Source organism: Ambystoma mexicanum, chromosome 12, assembly GCF_040938575.1.
Source record: "Ambystoma mexicanum isolate Mex_15411 chromosome 12, UKY_AmexF1_1, whole genome shotgun sequence".
Lineage (NCBI taxonomy): Eukaryota > Metazoa > Chordata > Amphibia > Caudata > Ambystomatidae > Ambystoma > Ambystoma mexicanum.
Window position 1 is genome coordinate 43160669 of NC_090936.1, and position 21981 is coordinate 43182649.

The following is a 21981-nucleotide window of genomic DNA, read 5'->3' on the forward strand; positions in this document are numbered from 1 at the left end:
GAGGGGAGGTTCTTTTCGTTACTACTCCTTTAGTAGAACGAGAGAGGCCGCCAGTCAAAGGGGTCAGCGAAAAAGTACCCGTGGTGGTTGGGGAACTTGTGGTGCCAAAGCTGCCTCTTTGCTTTCAGGCACTGCTGCAGCTGCTTCCAAACAGTCATGAGGCCATGTCCCATGGTTCGCCGGTTGGGGGCAGACTGTCTCAGCATCTCGAAGAATGGCAAGCCATTACTTCAGATGCATGGGTTCTGGATACCATTGCCCACGGCTACTGCCTTCCCTTCCTTCAGCAGCCTCTCAACAATCCACCGGGGAAACTCTCTTTGAAGCTTCCGGATCTGCTCCTTGCGCAGGAAATCCTAACCCTGCTGGAGAATGGCGCTATAGAACTGGTGCCTGTAGCACAGAGGAACAAGGGATGGTATTCCCCTTATTTTTTTATTCCGAAGAAAGACTGGGGATTGAGACCCATCATGGACTTGCGTTGGTTGCACAAACTTCTCAGGAAGGACAAGTTCAAAAAGGTTACTCTTTCTCCAGTCCTCCAGGCCCTTCAACTTCAGGATTGGTTGGTGTCTCTGGACCTACAGGATGCTTACTTTCATGTGCCGATTCATCCCGAGCACAGAAAGTACCTGAGGTTTGCAGCTGGTGACTCGCACTTTCAGTTTCGGGTTCTGCCATTCGGATTGACCTCCGCCCTGAGGGTCTTCACCAAGCTAATGGTGGTGTTGGCAGCGTACCTCAGGCGAGGGGGGATTCACGTCTACCCCTACCTGGACGACTGGCTGATCCGGGCGCGCTCTCCCGAGCAAGCGTTGGGTCACCTCAGTCTCACCTGCCGCACCCTCCACAGGCTGGGCTTCTCCCTAAATTTCAAGAAGTCGCATCTGACACCTTCCCAACAGCTCCAGCACATCAGGGCTGTGTTAGACACGTCCTTCAGGAAGTGCTTGCCTCCCAAGGTGAGGGCTCATCACATTGTGCAGATGGTGGACAACTTTCAACATGCCCAGAGTCTCCCGGCTTTCAAATTCTTAAGGTTGCTCGGCCTCATGGCATCCTGCATTTTTGTAGTGCCAGAGGCTAGGCTGCGGATGAGATTCCTGCAATGGGTTCTCAAGATGCAGTGATCACAGTTCTCAGGCAAGGTGTCGGATCCTGTTCAAATTCCACTATCGGTCTCCCAGGATCTTCTGTGGTGGGCCAACAAAGGGAACCTGATAAGGGGGGGAACCGTTTTGGCAACCATGGCCAGAGGTGACTGTAGTGACGGATGCTTCCCTCACAGGATGGGGCGCTCATGCCAACGATTTGTCAGCCAGCGGTCGCTGGTCTCCGTCGGAGTCCAAGCTCCACATCAATCTGTTAGAGCTGAGGGCCATCAGGCTAGCCCTGAAGGCTTTTCTACCTTCTGTACGGGGAAAGAGCGTCCTGATCATGACAGACAATACAGTGGTCATGCATTACCTCAACGAAAAAAGGGGAGTAGGGTCACTCCCGTTGTGCAGAGAGGCAATGCAGCTCTGGTTCGGGGCCATCCAGCAGGGAATTTCGATCTCGTCAGTTCATCTGGCCGGGTACGAGAATGCAGGGTTGTACTGTGGGTATGTCCCTCTTTTCTACCTAAGGTAGTATCTGAATATCATTTCAGTCAAAAGGTGGTTCTTCCATCTTTCTACCCTCCTCCTCATCCTGTTAAGGAAGAGAAGCGACTCCATCGGCTGGATCCTAGGGGAGCTCTGAGCTTTTACATTTCTAGGATGTCCAGGGTCAGAGTGGACGATCAGCTCTTTGTAGGATATGCTGGACACCGATTGGCCAGGCTGTTACCAAACAGACCTTGTCCAGGTGGATTTATCCTCACCATTAGGGAATGTTACCAATCGGCGGGTAAGGGCCCTCCTGAAGGGTTGCGAGCTCATTCCACTAGGGGCGTGACTACTTCCACAGCCCTCCGGCGGGGGGGTTCCTATTAGGAATATTTGTGATGCAGCCACATGGGCTTCAATCCACACCTTTGTTAAACATTATTCCCTGGATACAATCCATGGTCAGGATATGGGCTTTGGAAAGGCGGTTCTTTATTCCGCAATCTGATTGGGTACTCTAAATTCTTTTCCTCTTCCACTTACTGGTACTGCTTTGGGAGTCTGTCAAAGATGTGGAATACGTTCGAGGACACAATCCATTCGAAGAACAAGTTACTTACCAACTGGTAACGTTCTTTCGACTGGATGTTCCTCCAACGTGTTCCACATAGCCCTGCCATCCTACCCCATGGAGAATTTCCTATGCGATTGCAGATTACTTTTCATCAAGGCTATGTGCAGTCAAGCAGGCATGAGACTGGTGCCACACGTTCTGAGGGAAAACACTTAAACTGAGGCTGCAGGCACTGTGCGTCCTATATATAACATCCAGTGACGTCGCCCTAGACGGAGGCCTTCGAGGGACATCGACCCGACATCAGCAGACTCCCTCTGCTGAAAATGTTCCCTAAGTGCACAGCTGTGGACATTACATGTCAAAGATGTGGAATACGTTGGAAAAACATCCAGTCGAAAGAACGTTACCAGTTGGTAAGTAACTTGTTCAATTGGGTAATCACTACCAAACATGGAGAGCGGGGGATGTCCCCCGCTTTCGGAGGTTTGGAGGCGGGGAAGGGGGAAAAAATGAAGAAAAGGGGGGCAATGCAGCCTTGGGTCTGACCCGCGTATGAGGGATGGAACTGACGCCACAGGGCTGGAAGAAGCCGTACGTGAAAAGGTAAGTAGAAGGTGTGTGAAGGGGATGTATTGGGGGATGTGGGGTTTAAACTTTGGCCGGATTTAGCTGCAGCTAAAATGTCTTTGCAGCCGAATTGACCATGGTCAATTCGGCAACGAAGAATTCTGCTGCGGCCAAATCGTATACATCCATTTTAATTGCATTACAACAAAGGGGGAGTGGGGCAAACGTTTGAGAAAAACAACACTAAAGGGTGGGGGTGTGGGGTTGTGAATGTAAAATAACTAATGAACCTATGCCTAAAATGTTCAGAATCACCAAGGTCGCCTGGTAGTGTGAAAAGAACAGATGGTGTGGTTGGTCTCTCAAGTAGTTGGAGCAACTGACATTTTTAAAAATTGCCCTTTTCGTGATTCCCTGGTCCAGAAGAGCGAGATCATTTGCATCACTCTCCAGCTGTACAAGCCTTTAAGTCATCAAATGAGAGTGGGAGTATAATGTTAAACCATTGTCTAACCTAGATTCCGGATGCCTTCTGCACTTCCCTATCCCTTTATTGTACTGTGATAATTAATAATAATTGTTACTTGATGAGTTGTTAAATTCTCTCTACCAATTTATTGCTCTATGATCTGTGAAGCGCTCCCGACATAAATGACGTATGTTTTTTCCAGTCCTGCGATATACCATTTTATGCTGGAAGAGTAAGTAATCTGATGTGCCGCTGTGAAATAAGCCGTAGCCACATTTCAACCATACCTATTTCGTTTACACCTCTGCTTAATAGCCACTTATATGGTACATCATGAACCCGTTTTTTAAATTAAATTCAAGCCTGTATTTTTAGATACTGTAAATATAGTTGGAAAAGTTGGAAATAATGTAAAATATGTAAAGGTGTGAGAACATAATCCCCACCCACTCAGTATTCCTTAAAATGTTGTGTTTTCCCATCCAAATGTGATGTTAACACCCCTTAGTCAGATTGTTTGCTTGTCTTTACTCTTTTTAGGCCCAAGAATATATTTTTAAGTATATAGTCCAGTCTCGGAAGTTGTTTTCACTCGCCACTGGTGGACAGAATGAGGAAGAGTTTCGCTGCTGCGTTCAGGAACTTTTGATGTCGGTGCGATTCTTCCTCTCGCAGGAGAGCAAGGGCGCTGGTGCTTTGTCTCAATCACAGGTATGCTTTGCAAGCTCTGTTCTTAAGGTAATTGTGTGAATTGATCTTTTTTTTCCAATAAATGCCCATCTAGTGACTGCGCTGTTTTATGTTCTGTCACCTCTTTTTTTTGGTATGACATTCATCCTTCGTGTGTTTTTTTTTCGAAACTGGGGAAGAATGAACATAGAATCCTTTTTTTCCATAGTTATTCTTTGGTACGGTTATATAACAGGTGAAAGTGCACTTTGGTACGTAGTATAACCTCTGCTTTTCTGCACCGCAACAAACAGCAACAATTATACTGTACTGTAGAGATCTGCAACCTGTTTCTCTCCGGATGTTCTGAATTAGGACACCCATGACCCCACACCATTGCCTGGCAAGGGATGATGGAAGTTGTAGTCCAAAACCTTTGGAGATCCAAATGTGGCAGATCCCGGCTATAGGGGGAGGCAGGGATGTTGCTAGGTCTGGAAAAGATCCAGGGCTACTCTAATGTCAGGACTCAGGGCTAGATAGCCTTTTGGTTGTAGCCCCTGAGCTTCTTTCTGGGACAACAACCAAAAGACCAGTGGCTATAGCCCCCTCAGCACCCGCCCTTTGCAACGCTTTTGGTGGGAGGATGTTCAGTTGTTAAAAAGTTTGCAACAGTATTGTGTTACTGGAAATAAACAGGTAAATGATTTAAAAAGACTAAGGTCCTGTGAAGACATGATTAAAGACATTTTCTTAATATAGTTATTTCCTGAAACTGTTTAACTTATCCTGTTATTTAGGGAATTATTTCCAGAAACTAATGGGGCTTGGGGGTGTCCGGTGAAGGTCACATGGACAAGACGTGGCTTTTGCTGGGTAAGGGTATGGATCATTTTGTAATCAATGGACATTCATTTGATCCGTGGTCTTTTGAGGCGCTGGGCTTGCAGTCATGTGAAAGAGAAACCAGCAAGATTGTTCACTATCCCCATTCTATTCAACCTTGCTTTAGTGACAGTCGAACTATAAGGGTCGATGACCACATGAAAAGATAACAAGAGCTGAATTGTAAATGTTAAGCCTCCTTGAATGATGATCTTCTACTTGCAGTTTCAGAAAAGAAAAGTGATCTTGCAACAACAATGATTGTTACACATAGCTCTCAGCATAGAAGTTAAACCTAAGCAAAACAGAAGCCTGTTTTGAATTGAGTTTAAGGATGGTATTTGCCCAATCCGATCTGATTCAATTTTTTGTTTCAGCGTGCACTTCTTCAGCCTAAGGCCAAGGTGTGTGCCAAAAGGTCTTTTGTGAATTTTGAGAAATCCTGGGTTAAATGATGCATTTTTCAGCCTCTATGGGAATCTTCATTCAAAGAACAAGTTTTTGTTGCCATCATTTTAGACTTGAAAACCTTTGCAGAACTTGTGTTGGAGTATAATGCCAGATTTGATGAACCTTCATGGACGAGAACAAACGTTACAGAGGAAAACATTTGTGACAGTGTTGTCACCAAAGAGCACTCTGACAACACCTGAAGCTATTCCAATGGTGTTTATTATCGGATTTATACAGAGGTAGACTTGGATAGTATCAATTATTAACAGGGTTTTAGAAGTCCCTTTTACTTTCAAACCCCCACCAACCCAGGCGTCTGTAATTCTGGTTAGTGCTAGGGCTAGGTAACTCATACTGGCTTATGCTACAATATAATGCTACGATATTTCCCTAATCTGCCGCTAGCTGACTCCCTCAGGGTTTTTCTTTCTCCCCTCTTCTAGCCCAGCTGTGATCTGTTTGGAGTTAGGGAATAGTGCGTTGCCCTCGACCTGTTGAGATCACCTACCAATCACGCCTAGTCTCAACTCACCCTCCTATTATTTCTCCTTCTTTTCCCACCTACTCTATTTCAACCTTCTGTCCCTCTTTTGTCCACCTTCTTCCTACCTCCACCTATATATATTACTTTTCTCACACTTGCTACTACCTCTACTCTCTCCTCTTATCGCTATCTTTCTTCCTACCATTGATCCACTTCTACTACTTCAACAATAATACCACTTCCCCGCTACTACTGCTTCTCCCCTACTACCCATTTGCTGCTGTATTGTATTGTTTGTTTATAAAGCGCTTAGAAACAAAACAAGCGCTTCTCAGGGTTCTGTGGGAAGAGCAGAGAACATTTTCAAATGACGCTTAAGCCCTCCCATGTGGATCGCTGCGTTCAGGCCACAAAAAAACAACAGCCCCGGGGACTACCTCTCTCTGCTGCCTCCTGTATACCCATTTCAATATTAGAAATCCCTAGTGGGTTAAGGGATTCCTCCATATGCAGAACCCAGCTTTTTCCCTTGCGCAGGCCTTTCTGATGGTGCCTACACTCACCAGGCTTCTGTGGCCTCTCCTCCCCATTGGGATCCCCATGAGGACTGGCCACTCCATTTCTCAGGCTGGTTGTCTCGTCTGGTGTTCCTCCGCCACACCTGTCATGGGCACCGGCTGCTCTGCCCAGCATCTGCCTTTTGCCACCCCATCCAGTGTGCCTTTCGTGGTGCTCCATCGCCTACTCTCCCTCCTGCTGGGGTCCACTGCTGTTTCCTCCGGATTACTGAAGTTGCTGCAGAGCACAGGGACTCTTCATGCATTGTTGCAGGTCCCCTTGCCCCTTCCATTCCCAGGCTGGGTGCTCGTCCAGGGCTCTGTTGAAAACCAGAATCCAGTGGTGAAGCTATGTAGCAGGTGGCATGGTTTGAGGTAAGGGCCCAGGCTGGCACACAAGGGTCCCTTTAGCTACATCTTGGTCTGTGGGACCTTGCACCAGGACATCCACTCCCCCTTTGACACAGCCCGTGGCCATGATACTAGCTTTGTCACACGAGGGATCAACAAAACATGTCAGACACGTATGATTCATTTTTTTCAGGATTGGTTGGATGAGAACCTATAGGGCCATGGGTTTTTCATTTAGGGCACAGGAAGATATTTGGGAAAATATGAGAATATTTCTCCATGAATTTGCTATCTATTGCAGAGTCTTCGGGACATAAGCTCTAGCTTGCTTCTTGGGAACTCCTACCACAAATAATTCACCCTACTTCGTTTAAGGTCTGGATTTGATTTAGATATTCTCCCCCTTGAGCTATGGTTTTGCCCTTCTGGGCCAGACAAAAGTACCTTCAAATGCACTCCTACCAGCAAGTACATGTTCCCCCTTGCTTTGAGTTTTTTTCAGGAATTAATTTTCTCACCCAACCATCCACAAGTCACTATCCTAGACTTAGGTCTTCTCTGGTCTCTCGCTCTGCATCTAATTTCCTCCTAGTGCCTAAAGTGTAGCGCCCTTAGGCTGTCTGGTCTCTCAGGCTTGGGGCCTGGTCTCTGTCAGCGACAGAGAAGTGGCTCTTAGTAGGCTCTTGGCTTTCTCTCCTTTCCTGGTTCTGGTCTCCATAAGTGTCGGAGATGGAGCCTTCATCAAGCAGAAAGTAACATGCCCTGTGTGGGAGCGGTATCGGAAATTGACAAACATCTTTGTAATTTTGTCTCCCCTTGTTTATCTGTTAGACTGCAGAATGAATAAAAAGGTTTTTTTCTTGAACTCCTAAAAGTTTCCTTGGAAAAGCTGTGGTGGCGGATTTGTATTTCGAACTTGTGAATGCATTTCCATCCTCCGAGCGGCCCTTAAAACATACACCAAATTCACTGGTACATGACAACCACGAACCTTGTCAATCCAAACTGGGCCAGGAGGACTTGGTACCCGTACCTTCTGGAATTTGCTGTATGACCACCCCAGACATTACAATGCTCAGGGACAATCTGTTGCAAATTCAGAGCAGGTTCTACCACTAAGATTACTGGGGCCTTTCTTCGATAAGGAACATGGGACAAGTCCATTGGGAAAAGTTATTATAGAATCTGTTTTGTATACCTTTTCCCATACAATATATTCCTGCTTTAATTTAAGCATGATATGATATGACATTTATAACGTGCCTATACACAAGTGTTTCAAGGCGTGACGAGGCAAGGGAGGGGGAACAAAGGGAGGACAGACAACGATCCTACTAGGCCAGGTGTCATTCAGATCGCAAAAAGTGCATGGGATGGGGGAAGGAGGAAAGTGCAGGGGGAGGGGGCAAGGGACAGTGCAGTACATGGGCATAGAATAATAACAATAAGTAAAGTAACGGCCAGCAGGTGGCAAGTGCAAAGGTAAGTGCAGACATCAGGTGTCAAGTGCTGGTAGTGGGACTGTAGGGATACAGAAACAGTCCCCAAGTGCGGGGGTTGCCAGGCAGGCAGTGCAGGTGTCTGTGACTAGCAGGAGAGGGACCTAGGCCCGAGAACAGAGGGTGGGCAGGTAACCAGTGCAGATTCAGTTTCAGCCAGGAGGTCAGCAGGGGAGAGGAAGAGAAAAGGCAGAAGCAAAGAGAAAGGTTTTGAGGTGCTTCTGGAACCAGAGATGGTTCTCCTCAAGTTTCAGGGAGGGAGGGAGGCTGTTCCAGAGGGAGGCCCCAGCTGAGGAAAGAGATCTACCACCAACTGGTCGCTTGGAGAAGAAACTGACCCTAAGGGAGTTGAGGCGGAAGAGCGAAGAGCTTGAGAGGGAAGATATTTAGGAAGAGACAGTTGAAGGTATTGAGGCCCCAGAAGGCCTTGTGGACAATGCAGAGGGTTTTGAACTTGATCCTCGCAGCCACTGCGAGCCAGTGCAGAAATTTCAGTCCTGGAGAGATACTATCCCTAGGCTTGAGGCCAAGGACAAGTCTCGTCGTCCTGTTTTGGATGAGTTGCAGAGGGCGGAGAGTAGAAGCAGGCAGATTTAGAAAGAGGCTGTTGTAGTAGTCCAGCCTAGAAAGAACCAGAGCTCTGGAGACAGTGAGCTTTTGCGACCTCCTTGTTAAAAGATGCTTGTTAATTTGTAATATTTTGGGATTACGCCACAATGCCAAAATATGCATTTATAAAATATTTCATCACATATAAATTCCCTTGTTTGATTTACAATATTCACAAAATGTCGCTTCTCGCACAGATTGACACACACACAAACCAACAGCTATATTTTACAGGCTTCTATGCAAAGACATTCACATAGCGAACACTGAAGCATCATGCATAAATGAAGGAAAAGTAACTGTTGATTTACTGGATGGCCTTCGGTCAGTGAGTTCCAGAGGAAAGGTATGAGAAGTAAGGGTGTCCTGTCGTCAGCCACGATCACAACCAATAAACTTTACAGATAACATGTGACCGGGTCATTGATGTAACCCTGCTGGTAGTGGGTGCAAGAGCCCCTCACAATCTGGATGGGATAGTTGGCCTATCAAGGTGCAGCCAGAACAGATACTACTACAGGGCGTGCATCAGGTAGTTGAGTGGGATCCCAGTTTCTCGCTTAAAATATGTGTAGGTATATTGGTACCGCTGTCCCTGCCGCAATACCTATCGGCCTCTGTCCTGGCCAGGTCTCCTTTTCTTCTGTTTTTTTTTTCAGAACACATGAGGACCTGAGAACACCACACCCCTGTGAAGCCTAACAGGAATATCAAAGCCAAGTAAACAAAACCAAGTAGCAAGAGACTGGAATCTACCCTCCCAGAATGCACTTGGGCTCAACCGTGAAAACCCGGTCTGGAACCAGGGGAATTAAATCATGAGCAGAATTGGAAGGTACTGGAATTTTCCCTTCCCAAAAGGAATGAGACACACAACCCTCAACCCAGATGTACCCCTGGAGAATGGGGGATAACAGCAAAAGAACTGAGAATGAAAAGAGACGGCTGGAGAAGAAGGGGAGAGACCGAAATCTTCCCTAAACCTGGTTGGAAGCAAAACACACTAAAACTTGGAGAGAATCCTAGGAAAAACAAGCAGCCTGAGCACATGGCTGCCTGCACCAGAATGGAAACTAAAAAGGGGCAGTGCCAAAACCCTTAAAAGCTTCCAGGGGAAGTCTGGCCCCCATGGTACTAGCTTAGTTAAAGTCATGCCAAGGGGATCAGCTGACATAAAGGGCCAATGGGAGCCAAGAGGAACTCCACAACAGGGAGGGTTAGTCTATAAAAAGTCAGCATGCACAGAGGAGGGTGAAAGGTGTTCAGTTGAGGTCAGGAGCAGAGGAGGTGGGTCAGGAGACCAGTGAGGAGGGTTTAGCAGGTCGGGAAGGATTGTAAGGATCAAGAGAAGGGGCGAGTAGAGAATAGGGGTGAGTCTGTGTGTGTGCGCGCATATGTTTGCATGTGTGTTTATGCATATATATATATTTCTGAGGTGTGTGGATCTGCTTAGAATCACATGCTTTGCATAGGCTGACATCTAGTGTTTGGTGTGGAATATTGCTTGACTTTTTTTCTAAATATGAAAAGTGACGCTGACAGGTCGTGTTTGTAATACTATCCCTAGTGTGATGTGCACTGTACCCGTGGTCCTTCACAGGTCGAGGTCCTCAGAGATGGTCACATTACTGAGAGTTCTTAGTTATAGTAGCTAACTTACCATATTCTTAATATTATTGCTATTACTGCCACTCTCTTGACACTCCATCGATGCTCGGCATGTTCAGAGGCGCTCCGGGCGGACCGACTGCTCAACGGCCTTTCTTTGACGGGTCTTCATCAGGCTTCGGCCTGCACAGTATGGAGAGTGGGGGGAATCACATATTCAATTTATTTTTGGTGAATGTCTCCATTCACCTTCACTAATTTACTGTCTTTTGGTATTTACCATGGAGAAAACTCCATTTAAATTCTGCACATCCTGTTACCGTACATTTCTGTGGACAGATGCACACAGCGTGTGAAGAGGGAGACCCAAACGTGGCCCTCGTTACACCCATCCCACTCTCAGCCTGGCAACAGTGAAACAAGAGGTGTACATCGCTTCTGGGCCCTTCCTCCCCATCATTAATGTATCACAGGTTAAGAAGCGCTACTCAATCAGACAACCATTCGGTCCATACCCAGATTACAGTATTGAAGAGATGCAGCGGTTATTGATCGAACATGTCGACTGACCACAACCTCGAAGAACGCTGATGACGTCACCACTGACGACATGACATAGATACATTAGACATGAAGCACATAGGTATCCCTGCACTAAGTAACACAGACATTTAGATTATTGCTGATAGCCATGAAGCAAATGCTTATGACTCACATAGTTAGAGGACTGACACATGTATACCTTTCACTACGCGGAAACAGCAAGACATCTAAGAATACATATGAACCGCTTGCCGAAGCTTAATCGCAACTAACATGGGCGACCATGCTAATAAAGATGGAAGCCATAGGTACATTGGAATGAAGGGGAAAAGCAAAATGAACTTGAGAATACAGGGAAAGGCTGACAGATTGATCCTGCTGGAGCATGCAGACCAGGCTTTCAGTGCAGACTTTGTGCACAGCCTCGACAAGGACATGTAGGGAAGGATAGTTTCAAGTTAACAGGAGAGATAGAGCATCTGCAAGGAATTCAAGCTTAAAATCATCATAATTACAAGCAAGAGAGCTCCATTGTGTGATCCCTAGACACGTGACCTGAATCTGCGAGACAGAGCCTATTCATTCGAAACAGACAGCCAGAGAAGGCTGTTCCGATCAAACCACAGGCAGATAGATACAAAAGTAATACACGTTCAAAGCTGAATGTTATATTTCAGGGCCTAGGATATCGGAGATGGTAACTTATTGGGAACATGCAACACCTTTGGGGTCATTCCCACTACCTTGAATAGTCGCACTTGGCCTAATAACTGTCCAAACCTCAGGGAAGACCATTTCTGTCCAAGCCCTATCCACCTCCCACGATAAGCATACTCTATGTTCAACCGGCCAATCACCTTTATAATAACCTGTAACTTTGTATTTGTGAGATATAGAGGTGGCCTCAGCAGAAGCAACCAGATATGGCTTACTCAGTGATCATACTAATCCCTTATGGAATGCATACATAGTTCGCCTCACTAACCAATCCCTTCCCTGTTAGGTTTTTGGGATATAACTTAGTTTTTGTCACGTCAGAATTGACAAAATGGAACGACAGGTGCCTGGAGACCGAGAGCACTTGGAGAATGTTGCGTTGTTCATATTGCAATCCCTGTCATTTGAATTGTTAATAAAGACAGTGAACTTGGTCGTATGGCTGGATGTTCCGTTCCTGGGGCAGGGGGTTTCCAGGGCCCAGTTCCTCTTGCACCTAGACAGGGAGACTGATAATAGTTCCCCTGCCACTTTATCACAAATGTTTAATCATTGTGTCCCTCTGGACCACCAGTAAACACAGTGTAACGCTTTAAAAAAAAATGTGTCCCAAAACCCTGAATGAATGGCGGTCAAAATGTTGGGAGGCATACGACATTCAAGCTGATGCTTCTTCAGACTACCCCGCTGGCATAGAGGAGTCTGATGTGGAACATGACCGCATCGGCGCAAGTAGTGACACAGACAAAACATTGCAGCAGCTGAAAGACTCCTGCATGCTTGTCTCCAGCTCCGAAATGCAGACATCACACACTGTTGTGAAGACAACACCTGGCAACAGGAGCACACTCCTTCATAAACATAAGCATGGGGGGACACACCACAAACACAGCAAACATATTTCAGCCCTTAGCTACAGTTTGTCGAAACCGTCAAAGTGGATCCAAGGTACCCGAACCTACAGTTTTGGCAATCGATTCGGCGCTAAAGAAGACTTGTGCGCTTGCTGTTCCACCCTCGATGCATGTCTCAAAGACTAAACAACCGTCAACTGCATCGACTACTGTGTTAAAATCTTCCATGCATACGTCGAGTCACACTTTCACACCAAAATAAAAACCCAAACGGGCACCTGCGTCAAAAAAGACACAGACACAGAAACAACAGAAGGAACAGGCAGAGACTGTTTTTCAGGGGTCACAATATACTAGGTTTACCTCCCCATTATCCAAGGAATCGCATGGGAAATCTTACCCCACCAATCCATAGGAAATAGTTTTACCACTTAAGGATACTCCAGTTACAGGGTCATGGACCAGGGAGAAGTTTGAGACCACTATGGACAAAGTGGCATCATTTGTAGATTTCTTACACAAACACCCTAATAAATAAAAATACATTTCTCGGGGGAGGGAGGGAGGGAGAGCCACCAGCAAAAAACCCCAAAGTAGATGTTTCCTACCCATATGATGAATCAGTCATTACACTAGATGAAGATGAGGAGAGGACATCTTTATTGATGATGATCCTAGGACAAATATAGATGACCCAGACAAATATTTTTTCAGTCCCCAAGCGTTCCCGATGAGCCAATATCTAACTCACCAATTGATGATCAGCTACTCTATAATAACTTGTTAAAGAGAGCCGCTGACCATTTCAAAATAGATACACATCAGTCAGAAGAGGACACTTTTGTTTTTTTATTTATTCATTTTATTTGTATGGCGTGGAACAAAAGCCCTGGGGCATTGAGGCGCCTGGACATAACATAGAGAACAAGAAACAAAAATACAGATCATGGCAGGACGCCTAAGAAAGACGGCAAAAGAAGTGAGGGGGTGGTCTGGTTTTCAGTCCTCGCTTGAAGGCAGCCAGTGAGCAGCTAGCTCTCAGATCAGGAGACAGTGCATTCCAGATCCTGAGAGCTGCATAAGGGAAGGACCCTTAGTCCACGATGGACAGTCTAGTCTGTGGTGTGTCAAGGAGACAAATATTGTTAGATATTAAAACTCTACAGGCAGGTAGTCATGCAGTGCTGCTCGACAGATACTTGGGACGCTCTCCATACAAGCAATTTTGTGTAATACATTGAACTCTAAAAGGAATTCTACTGCTAATCATCATGGTCTGATGTACAAAGACCCTGGCCGATGCACAGAGCATTGTTCTGGATAACCTGGAGACGAGTCAATTTGCCTTTAGCAATGCCCATCAGAAGGCTGGAGCAATAATCGGGTTTAGCTCCCATGATGGCCTGTCCAATGGTGGCACAATTTTGGGGTTTAGGAAGGGTCTGAGCTGTGCAAGCAATTTAAGATGGTAGGATGTTCCTGAGATAAGACTATTTGCATGGGCCTTCATATTTAGTTCCTGGTCAAAAGTAATTCTTAGGGTCTTTTTTGGTTTGGGTGGTAATGGTGCAGATAGCAATGTTAAAGCTCTGGTATTCTGGTCCTAACTTTCAAAAGATGTGCAGAGTTACCCATGATCATGAGCTCTGTTTTTGAGTCATTGAGAGCAAGGCCGTTGTTTTGCATCCAGGTCTGAAACCGGCCATAGATGGAGTTGACAGTATTTGATTGCGAGACAGGGGGATGAGGCATTGCGTGTTGTCTGCGTAGTTGGCATACACAATGGCTTCAGTATCCAGTTGTTCAAACAATGGTAGCATGAAGATATTAAATAGTGTGGGCGACACACATGGCCCATGTGGTACCCCACAAGTTACTGAGAACTCCTCTGCCATTGTGTCTTTAAAAAGGGCCTTGGCCTTGTCATCCAAGAGAAACGATTTTAACCATATGGTCACTGATAGTGGAAAAGAGGCTGTGTTCTGTAGTCTATCTGCTAGTATGACATGATCCACTAGATCGAAGGCTGCGGATAGATCCAACAGCACAAGAAGTGGCATATTGCCCTTCTCAAAGTATTTGAGGATGTTGGTTTATAAGTCTAGCATAGTAGATTAGGTGCTGTGTGCCCACCTAAGACCAGATTGTTTCTCTCCTTGGATTTTGGACTTAGAGAGGAACTCCTTAATTTTTAGGAGATAGGGGACATTTGTAAAGGGCCTGTAATTACCTGGCCCATCAGGATCCAAGGAGGGCTTTTTAATCAGGGGGAAGATCCACACCTTTCTAAAGCATGCTGGTAAGCAGTTTTGTCTAAAGGAGACGTTAATGAATTTAGTGATTAGCGACACCAACTAAGGCACACATACCTTCACTGTGAATGCCGGGCAGAACCCCCTTTACAGTTAGCAGGCTTAAGATTCTTCAGGATTTCTGTCACTTGATCCTCTCTAACTGACTGAAATTCATATTTAAACAGAGTCGTCATAGGGCCTTATTACACGGTAGGCGGTAAGGGTTTACCGGTACCAGTATTTTATCGGTACCGGTAAATCCTTACCGCCTTACTACGAGGTCCCTTTGCGGGTTGGGGAATTTAACGCCTGCTTTTTGCAAAACCAGTGGAGCTAATCTTTTTAGCATCACAGATGGCAAGTTTGTATGCTTTGCGGGCTGCGAAAACTAGTATTTTCCTGTGGTTGGGGGGTCGGTTTTAATCCACTGTTTCAGTGATTTGGTCTTGATTTTCTTGAGATTACAGATATCCACCGAAAACCGGGTTGTGCTAGGCTGCGCTTTTAGCAAACAAAATTTTACTGGGGCCAAGTTGTGAACTGCATCCTCAAGCATGTTTTGGTATGCTTTGGCCAATTCTTCGGCAGAATTAAGGTTGGGTAAGTTGTCAATGACAGAAGAGAAATAGGGGGTTCATGGCTGAAGGTGTGAGTTTATGATGATTCCTAAAAGAGACCCACTGTTCAATGGTTCTCTTTTAAATAAGGGCCGGAATGGTCATTTTCCAGTCAACAAACGAATGGTCAGACCAAGGGCATGGTTTGATTTATACCTCTGTTATTCTGATCTTATGGGTAAGTACCCAATCTAGGAACCTCCATTTATTATGGGTAGGTAGGTTGGCACTGACTTTGTTGACAACATTTTAAATGAGAGGGAGCTTGTGGGACAATATATACCATTGTTCCAGCCAGTCAGAAAGCGCTATCTACATCAGAGGTCACCTGACTCTCTAGTGATCACGACTACATGTAAGAGGGTGGGCACTACCTTAGCCACCTCAGAGGCACCACCCGTTAAAGAGAGCAAAAAAATGTATGCTCTATGGAAGAAAGTGGGAAAGTCAGTTTCTTTACAAATGAGTTTCAAATAAGATGACCCTTATGGCAACCTATAACAGGGCCCAGTGGGACCAAGTAGAGGAACAGGTAGATGGGGTACTTGAACCCTTACGGTCACCAATTCTGAAGAATGTGCCCTGGAGTCGAGGGTGAATTTCTTTGTGTACATGCGAACAATGTTATCAGAATTCATTAAGCGCAACAGTCACTCAATGGCATCTTGGTGCTAGAGACCAAAAGTTACTGGCAAGGAGAGGGTGTCAGCAATCTCAATGTCAATATCCCTGCTTCCCTCTTCAACCTCCTCACCTGTTGAATCAGAGTACTCTTCAATAGATCTGAGAGTTAGATGCGCTCTGTAGTCCTTTTCTTTTTTTCTTTGTTGCGGATATCTCCCACGAGAAGAAGCCACAGTGAGAACGATAGGAATGCCCTGACCGTGACCCCCTCCCGGGAGAGACCGGAAAGGGGAAAAAAGCCAAGTGTAGGCAAAAAGCCCAGGAATTCACAACGGCAGGTGGGAATCCTGATGGAGGTTGTAGCAGTTGAACTCAAATGGCAATCAGCAATTCTCAGTAATAGAAAGCAAGGAAGGAAAAACAGGAAAAAGGAAGTGTAGGACATGCAATATCTCCCACAACAAATAAAACAGAAAAAACTGCAAGCAAACAGGATGATTAATGAACCAAAGAATAAGAAGGAAAATAGAGAGAGAAAGGTCCTGGGTGTAACGCTCACCTGGCTCCCACGGAGGCGCTGGTCTAGTCTGGGTTGCTGTGGCCTCTTCAAGCGTGATGCGCAGAACTCGGACCACCGATTGAACAGGACCCCCAAATCTTGCTTGTCTGGCCCGTAGGAATATCCTTCTGCAGATGAGAAAGGGGATTAACTGTCTGCAGAATAGTGTGCTTGCTCCCCCCTTTCCCCCTTCGTTCTTCTCTGACTTCCTCCAAAACCCCCGGTTTAAGCTCACCTTATGGTTTGGAAGGATGAACTCTCCATCCTGCTTCTGGTGCAGGGGCGCGCGTTCGTCCAGTTACTTCACTGGTTTTCAGAATGGTGCTGGCAAAATCCACTTGACTTTTCTGAGCGATACGCTGTAAGTATGAAGATTCAAAAGTTCAAGTGTGAGCCTCTTTTTATGTTGTCTTCCTAACCTGTGATCTGTCCTTTATTTCAGGTGCAGAACGAAGGTGATGCGTTGAGGGGTTAAATTGCAGATGGTAAAATCAGGTGAGTTAGTGATGAGGGCGACCCCTCTAAATGTCTTTATAATTCCCCAGTAATGTCTTTTGTCCTTTCCCCATAGGGGCCGGGGTGCGGTACCTGCCAACGAAGCGGCGCCGACCCGAAATGTGGAATGGTTCACCAAGAAAAGCCGGTAAGTATTATGGCAGTAAATTCGGCTTTCCTCCTGTGTTCCCTCTGCTCACCTTTTGTCTCTTCTTCTCTCCCCTAGGTGCAGAGATGTGGCGACCGGTGCTGACAGCCGCGATGGAGCCGGGAGATGTCTCGAGGACAGGTGAATGAAGCGCGGCGCTGCAGCGAGCAACGCAATGCTTTTAAATGGAAGTCTTTCTTCAAGAATGCTGGCCTGAAGATTCCGGATGCAGGTAAGAAGTTTGAATAAGTTCTTGGTTTTCACCTTTCTCTTCTCTTCTTTCCTTACAGGTGCTCCAGGTTCGAGGCGGGCGTGGCTGGAGTCCAGGTGCAGGAGACGACACGGTGAGCGTTCAGCTGCTGGGATGCAGAACAACGCGAAGCACGTGTGGCTGTCCGGGCGTGGCTTAAATAGCCTTGGAAGAAGTCCTAGGTAAGTATTCTTCCACAGCCCCACTCAAGTAACAAAATAGTCCCTTCAGTAAAATAGTCCCTCCTAAGCCTCATTTGGCTTGGGTCTTCATGCAGCATGGTCTGCATCAGGTGAGTATGCAGCATGGTCTGCATCAGGTAAGTGCACCAAACACTTTCCTTTATGAGCCTGGCGCCTATGGCGCCAGGACTGATGTCCAACATGAGCCTGGCGCCAAAGGCGCCAGGACAGAGTCCAAAGAGCCCCTATAAGGGGCCGCTGGGCTTTTACCCGGGGGCATGATGCCTGCTCCTGGGGGTGCTGGGCCTGGCCTGGTGCTCCGGGGGTAGGCATCATGACAGCACTCCCGCCCAAGGCCCCTCCCAAGGTCGTTCCCTCTGGAGGTTTCGGTTTGTTTGGAAAATTCCGATGGAACCTTTTTACTAGCTGAGGTGCATGTACGTGGTCGCTGGGTTCCCAAGACCTTTCCTGAGGCCTGTACCCCTTCCAATCAATTAGATAGAAAAGTTTTGATTTTGAGATCTTAGAATCCAAAATGTTCTTCACCTCGAATTCAGGCTCCCCATCTATCTGGATTGGTTCTGGTGGCTTTATTAATCTGGTTCCTGGTTGCACTGGTTTCAAAAGTGACACATGAAAAACGGGGTGAATCCGCATGTTAGCTGGTAGATCTAGCTTGACTGCCACTGGGTTAATTATAGCTTTGATCGAGTAAGGGCCTAAATACCTTGGATTAAAAGTCCGAGGTCCCTTGAGCGATAAGGGTTTGGTAGCCAACCATACTTGATCCCCTATTTGGTATGGCGGCGCCTCTCTTCGATGCAGATCCGCATTCTTTTTGTATTTCCCTTTCGCATGTTGTAAGTGTGCAGTTGCATCCTTGAAGGCTTGAGTAATCGTAGAATGCAAATGGTCCACTGCGGGCATTTCAAGGCTCAAAGGTGAGTCCAAGTCTGAAGTACGAGGGTGATGTCCATATAGGGTATAAAAGGGGCTCTGACCAGTTCCAGAGTGTATCGAGTTATTGTATGCATATTCAGCCACCCATAAAATATCCTTCCAATTACCCTCCGATTGATGCAACATACATCGTAGATATTGTTCAAGGGTCTGGTTCGTTCTCTCCGTCTGACCATCGGTCTGTGGGTGGTGGCTGGTTGAGAGTCTTACGTCGATTTGTGCCAGTTGACAACACTTTTTCCAAAAATGAGAGATAAACTAGCTTCCCCGATCGGAGACTAGTATGGACGGGAATCCATGCAAACGGATGATATTTTCGGGGAATTCCTTGGCAAGAACAAAAGCTGAAGGTAATCTTTTCAACGGAATAAAATGGGCCATCTTGGAAAATAAATCCACCACAACCAGAATAGTATTGTATCCATTACAAGAGGGCAGGTCCGTGATAGAATCTAGTGACAAGGTGTGCCAAGGTGCTGGTGGAATGTCTAAGGGTTGAAGAAGACTGGCGGGTTTTGTTTTTTGACCTTTGTTTTGGGCGCAAACTCCACAGGACATCACGAAAGATTTAATATCCTTTCGCCAGGAAGGTCACCAGAATTGTTGTTTAATTTTTTCCTCTGTTTTGGCAATGCCAGGATGTCCTTCCATCAGAGTATCATGATGACGGGAAATAACCAGTTCTTGCAATTCCTTTTCTGGCAAAAATAAGCATCTTTGGAAGCCATCGTTGACTGAAAAGTAAGACCCCCTTTTGATCCAATCCTGCAAGGCTGAAGAGTCCAGGAATTGTTTTACCTGTGCTTGAATGTCTTCAAGGGTTTGTAAAGTGGTTATCCCCAAAATTCTTTGTTCGGGAATTATCGGCACAGGTTCTGAGTTTGTGTCCATTTCTCCCATTCCAATTCGAGATAGCGCGTCCGCTTTGCCATTCTTACAGCCGGGACGGTAAGTGATTACAAAATCGAACTCAGCAAAGAACAAAGCGCATCGGAGCTGTCATGAAGACTGAGCCTTGGCAGTTTTTAAATATTGTAAATTTCGGTGATCAGTGATCACGGTGATGGTATGCCTGGCGCCAAGAAGATAATGCCGCCAAGCCTTAAAGGCGGACTTAATGGCTAATAATTCCTTATCGGTGATTGCATAATTTATCTCCGGCGGCGAGAACTTTCTGGACCAAAATGCTACGGGGTGCAGTTGGTTGGTTTCGGGGTCTCTCTGAGACAGGACAGCTCACATGGCTAAGCTGGACGCGTCGGTTTCGACTATATATGGGAGATCGGGACGCGGGTGTTTCAAAATAGGTGCAGATGTAAATTTAGCTTTCAATTCCTGAAAGGCCTGTTCAGCTTCCTCGGTCCATTCAAAACGTTTATTTTTCCGCAAGAGTGCAGTGATGGGTTGCATCACACGTGAAAATTCCGGGATAAACCTGCGATAAAAATTGGCAAAACCAAGCATGCTTTGGACACCTTTCACCGAACTAGGTGATGGCCATTTGAGGATGGCATCCACTTTCCGTGAGTCCATTCGGACCCCTTTAGGTGTCAGGATGAATCCAAGAAACTCAACCTCGGTGGTATGGAAAACGCATTTTTCCAGCTTTGCAAACAGTTTGTGCTGGCGCAATTTCTCTAGGACGGCCCTGACATGTTTTCTGTGATCTGATTCCGAAGAGGAGTACACCAGAATGTCATCGATATACACGACAACACAGACATCGATGAGTTCCCGAAGGACATCGTTCATGAAGAATTGGAAGGCAGCAGGCGCGTTGCACAACCCGAAAGGCATCACCTGGTATTCGAATAGTCCATATTTTGTATGGAAGGCCGTTTTCCATTTGTCGCCTTCTTTTACTCGTACCAGATGATAAGCCCCCCGGAGATCTAACTTGGTGTATACGCAAGTGTCCTTCACCTGGTCAAGGAGTTCAGGGATCAAAGGCAGAGGGTAACGATTTTTAACAGTTATCTGGTTCAATGCGCGGTAATCGATACAAGTTCTAAGGTCGTCTTCTTTTTTTGGCACGAAGAACAAAGCCGAGGATGCCGGAGACTTTGACGGGCGAATGAAACCATTGGCTAGGTATTGATCTAAATATTGTCTCAAATGCAGATTCTCCGGTTCAGTAAGGGCATAAATCCTGCTACAAGGGGGTTGTGCACCGGGCACCAGATCGATTTGGCAATCGTACGATCTGTGTGGAGGTAACGTGTTGGTCTGTTCCTTTTGGAAGACGTCCTGAAAGTCTTGGTATTCCGGAGGTAGTTGCATGGAGAAAGAGGTTACTGATGCTAGACTGATCTTCAGATTTTCTGGGTAGCAGGTTTGTGCACAATGCGGGAAGGTTATTCTCTTCGCTCGCCAATCAATTCGAGGATTATGTGTCTCTAACCAAGGGATTCCGAGAGTAACCTGAAACTGTGGAGCCTTGATTACATCAAACACAACTGCCTCCCGATGGCCGTCCGGACCTACAAGTGTCACCTCAGCTGTGGAATGTGTTACCGGTCCAGAGGCAATTTCGGTTCCATCAACTGTGGTGATGACATCTTTGCTGGTTTTAGGACGCAGAGGGAGGTTAATCCTGGAGACCAATTCACAATCCACATAGTTTCCTATAGCCCCACTATCGATGTATGCCTTTATTGCATGCAACCGCTTAGGCTGTTCCGGATCTACGAGGAGCATTGGCACAATGAAATGCGAGGTCTGAGAGTTAGTTTTCAAGCTCGGCAAGCGGACCCCTACGCTTGTCAGGCGTGGTCGTTTCCCGATGCACAGTTTTCATGGATTTTATCAGCGGCTCCTACCACCTTCTTGGGCGGTTTTGCCGGGCAATCTCGTAGAAAGTGTCCAGAGGACCCACAATAAAGACATAATTGCATCTGCCGTCTTCTTTCACGTTCCTTTTGAGTTAGAGGTCCTTTAACCCCTCCGATTTGCATTGGCTCAGAGGCTTCAGCCCCCTTGAGGTTAGCGTGGGTCTTGACCAACACCCGGCTCTCAAACTTGGACCGATCTGCTTTTCTGTTTTGCAGTCTGTGATCCAATTGGACCACTAAGTCTATATATTCTGAGCATTCTTGGGGCGGATTTACAACTTGGGCCAGGACATCTTTAAGTTCTCCGCGTAGACCTCGATAAAATAACGTGATTCTTTTATCCTCTGGCCACCCAGTTTCCACAATTAGTCTATTAAAGGTTGCAATGTAGGATAGGAGGTCTTGATTGCCCTGTCGCAGAGATAGAAGTTCGTCATCCAGAGCCTGCCCCTGGGAGTGACGAGCAAATAACCTTTCCATGCTTGCTTGAAATCCTTGAAAATCACAAAGAATCGGGTCATCTTGAGTTACCAGTGGAACTGACCAATCGGCAGCACTGCCGCTGAGATATGACAATACAAAGGCTACCT

At 46.3% G+C, this 21981-nt stretch overlaps 1 protein-coding gene across 4 annotated transcripts in view; it reads left to right on the plus strand.

The window, feature by feature from the left end:
- The window catches only part of DOCK4 (dedicator of cytokinesis 4), a 2129281-nt gene that overhangs the window by 891090 nt on the left and 1216210 nt on the right, over positions 1–21981 (plus strand). For all 4 annotated transcript variants that reach the window (XM_069627915.1, XM_069627916.1, XM_069627917.1 and 1 more), the window contains exon 22: positions 3743–3913. In XM_069627915.1, the coding sequence (XP_069484016.1) occupies positions 3743–3913 (171 nt within the window). The remainder of the gene's footprint in view (positions 1–3742; positions 3914–21981) is intronic.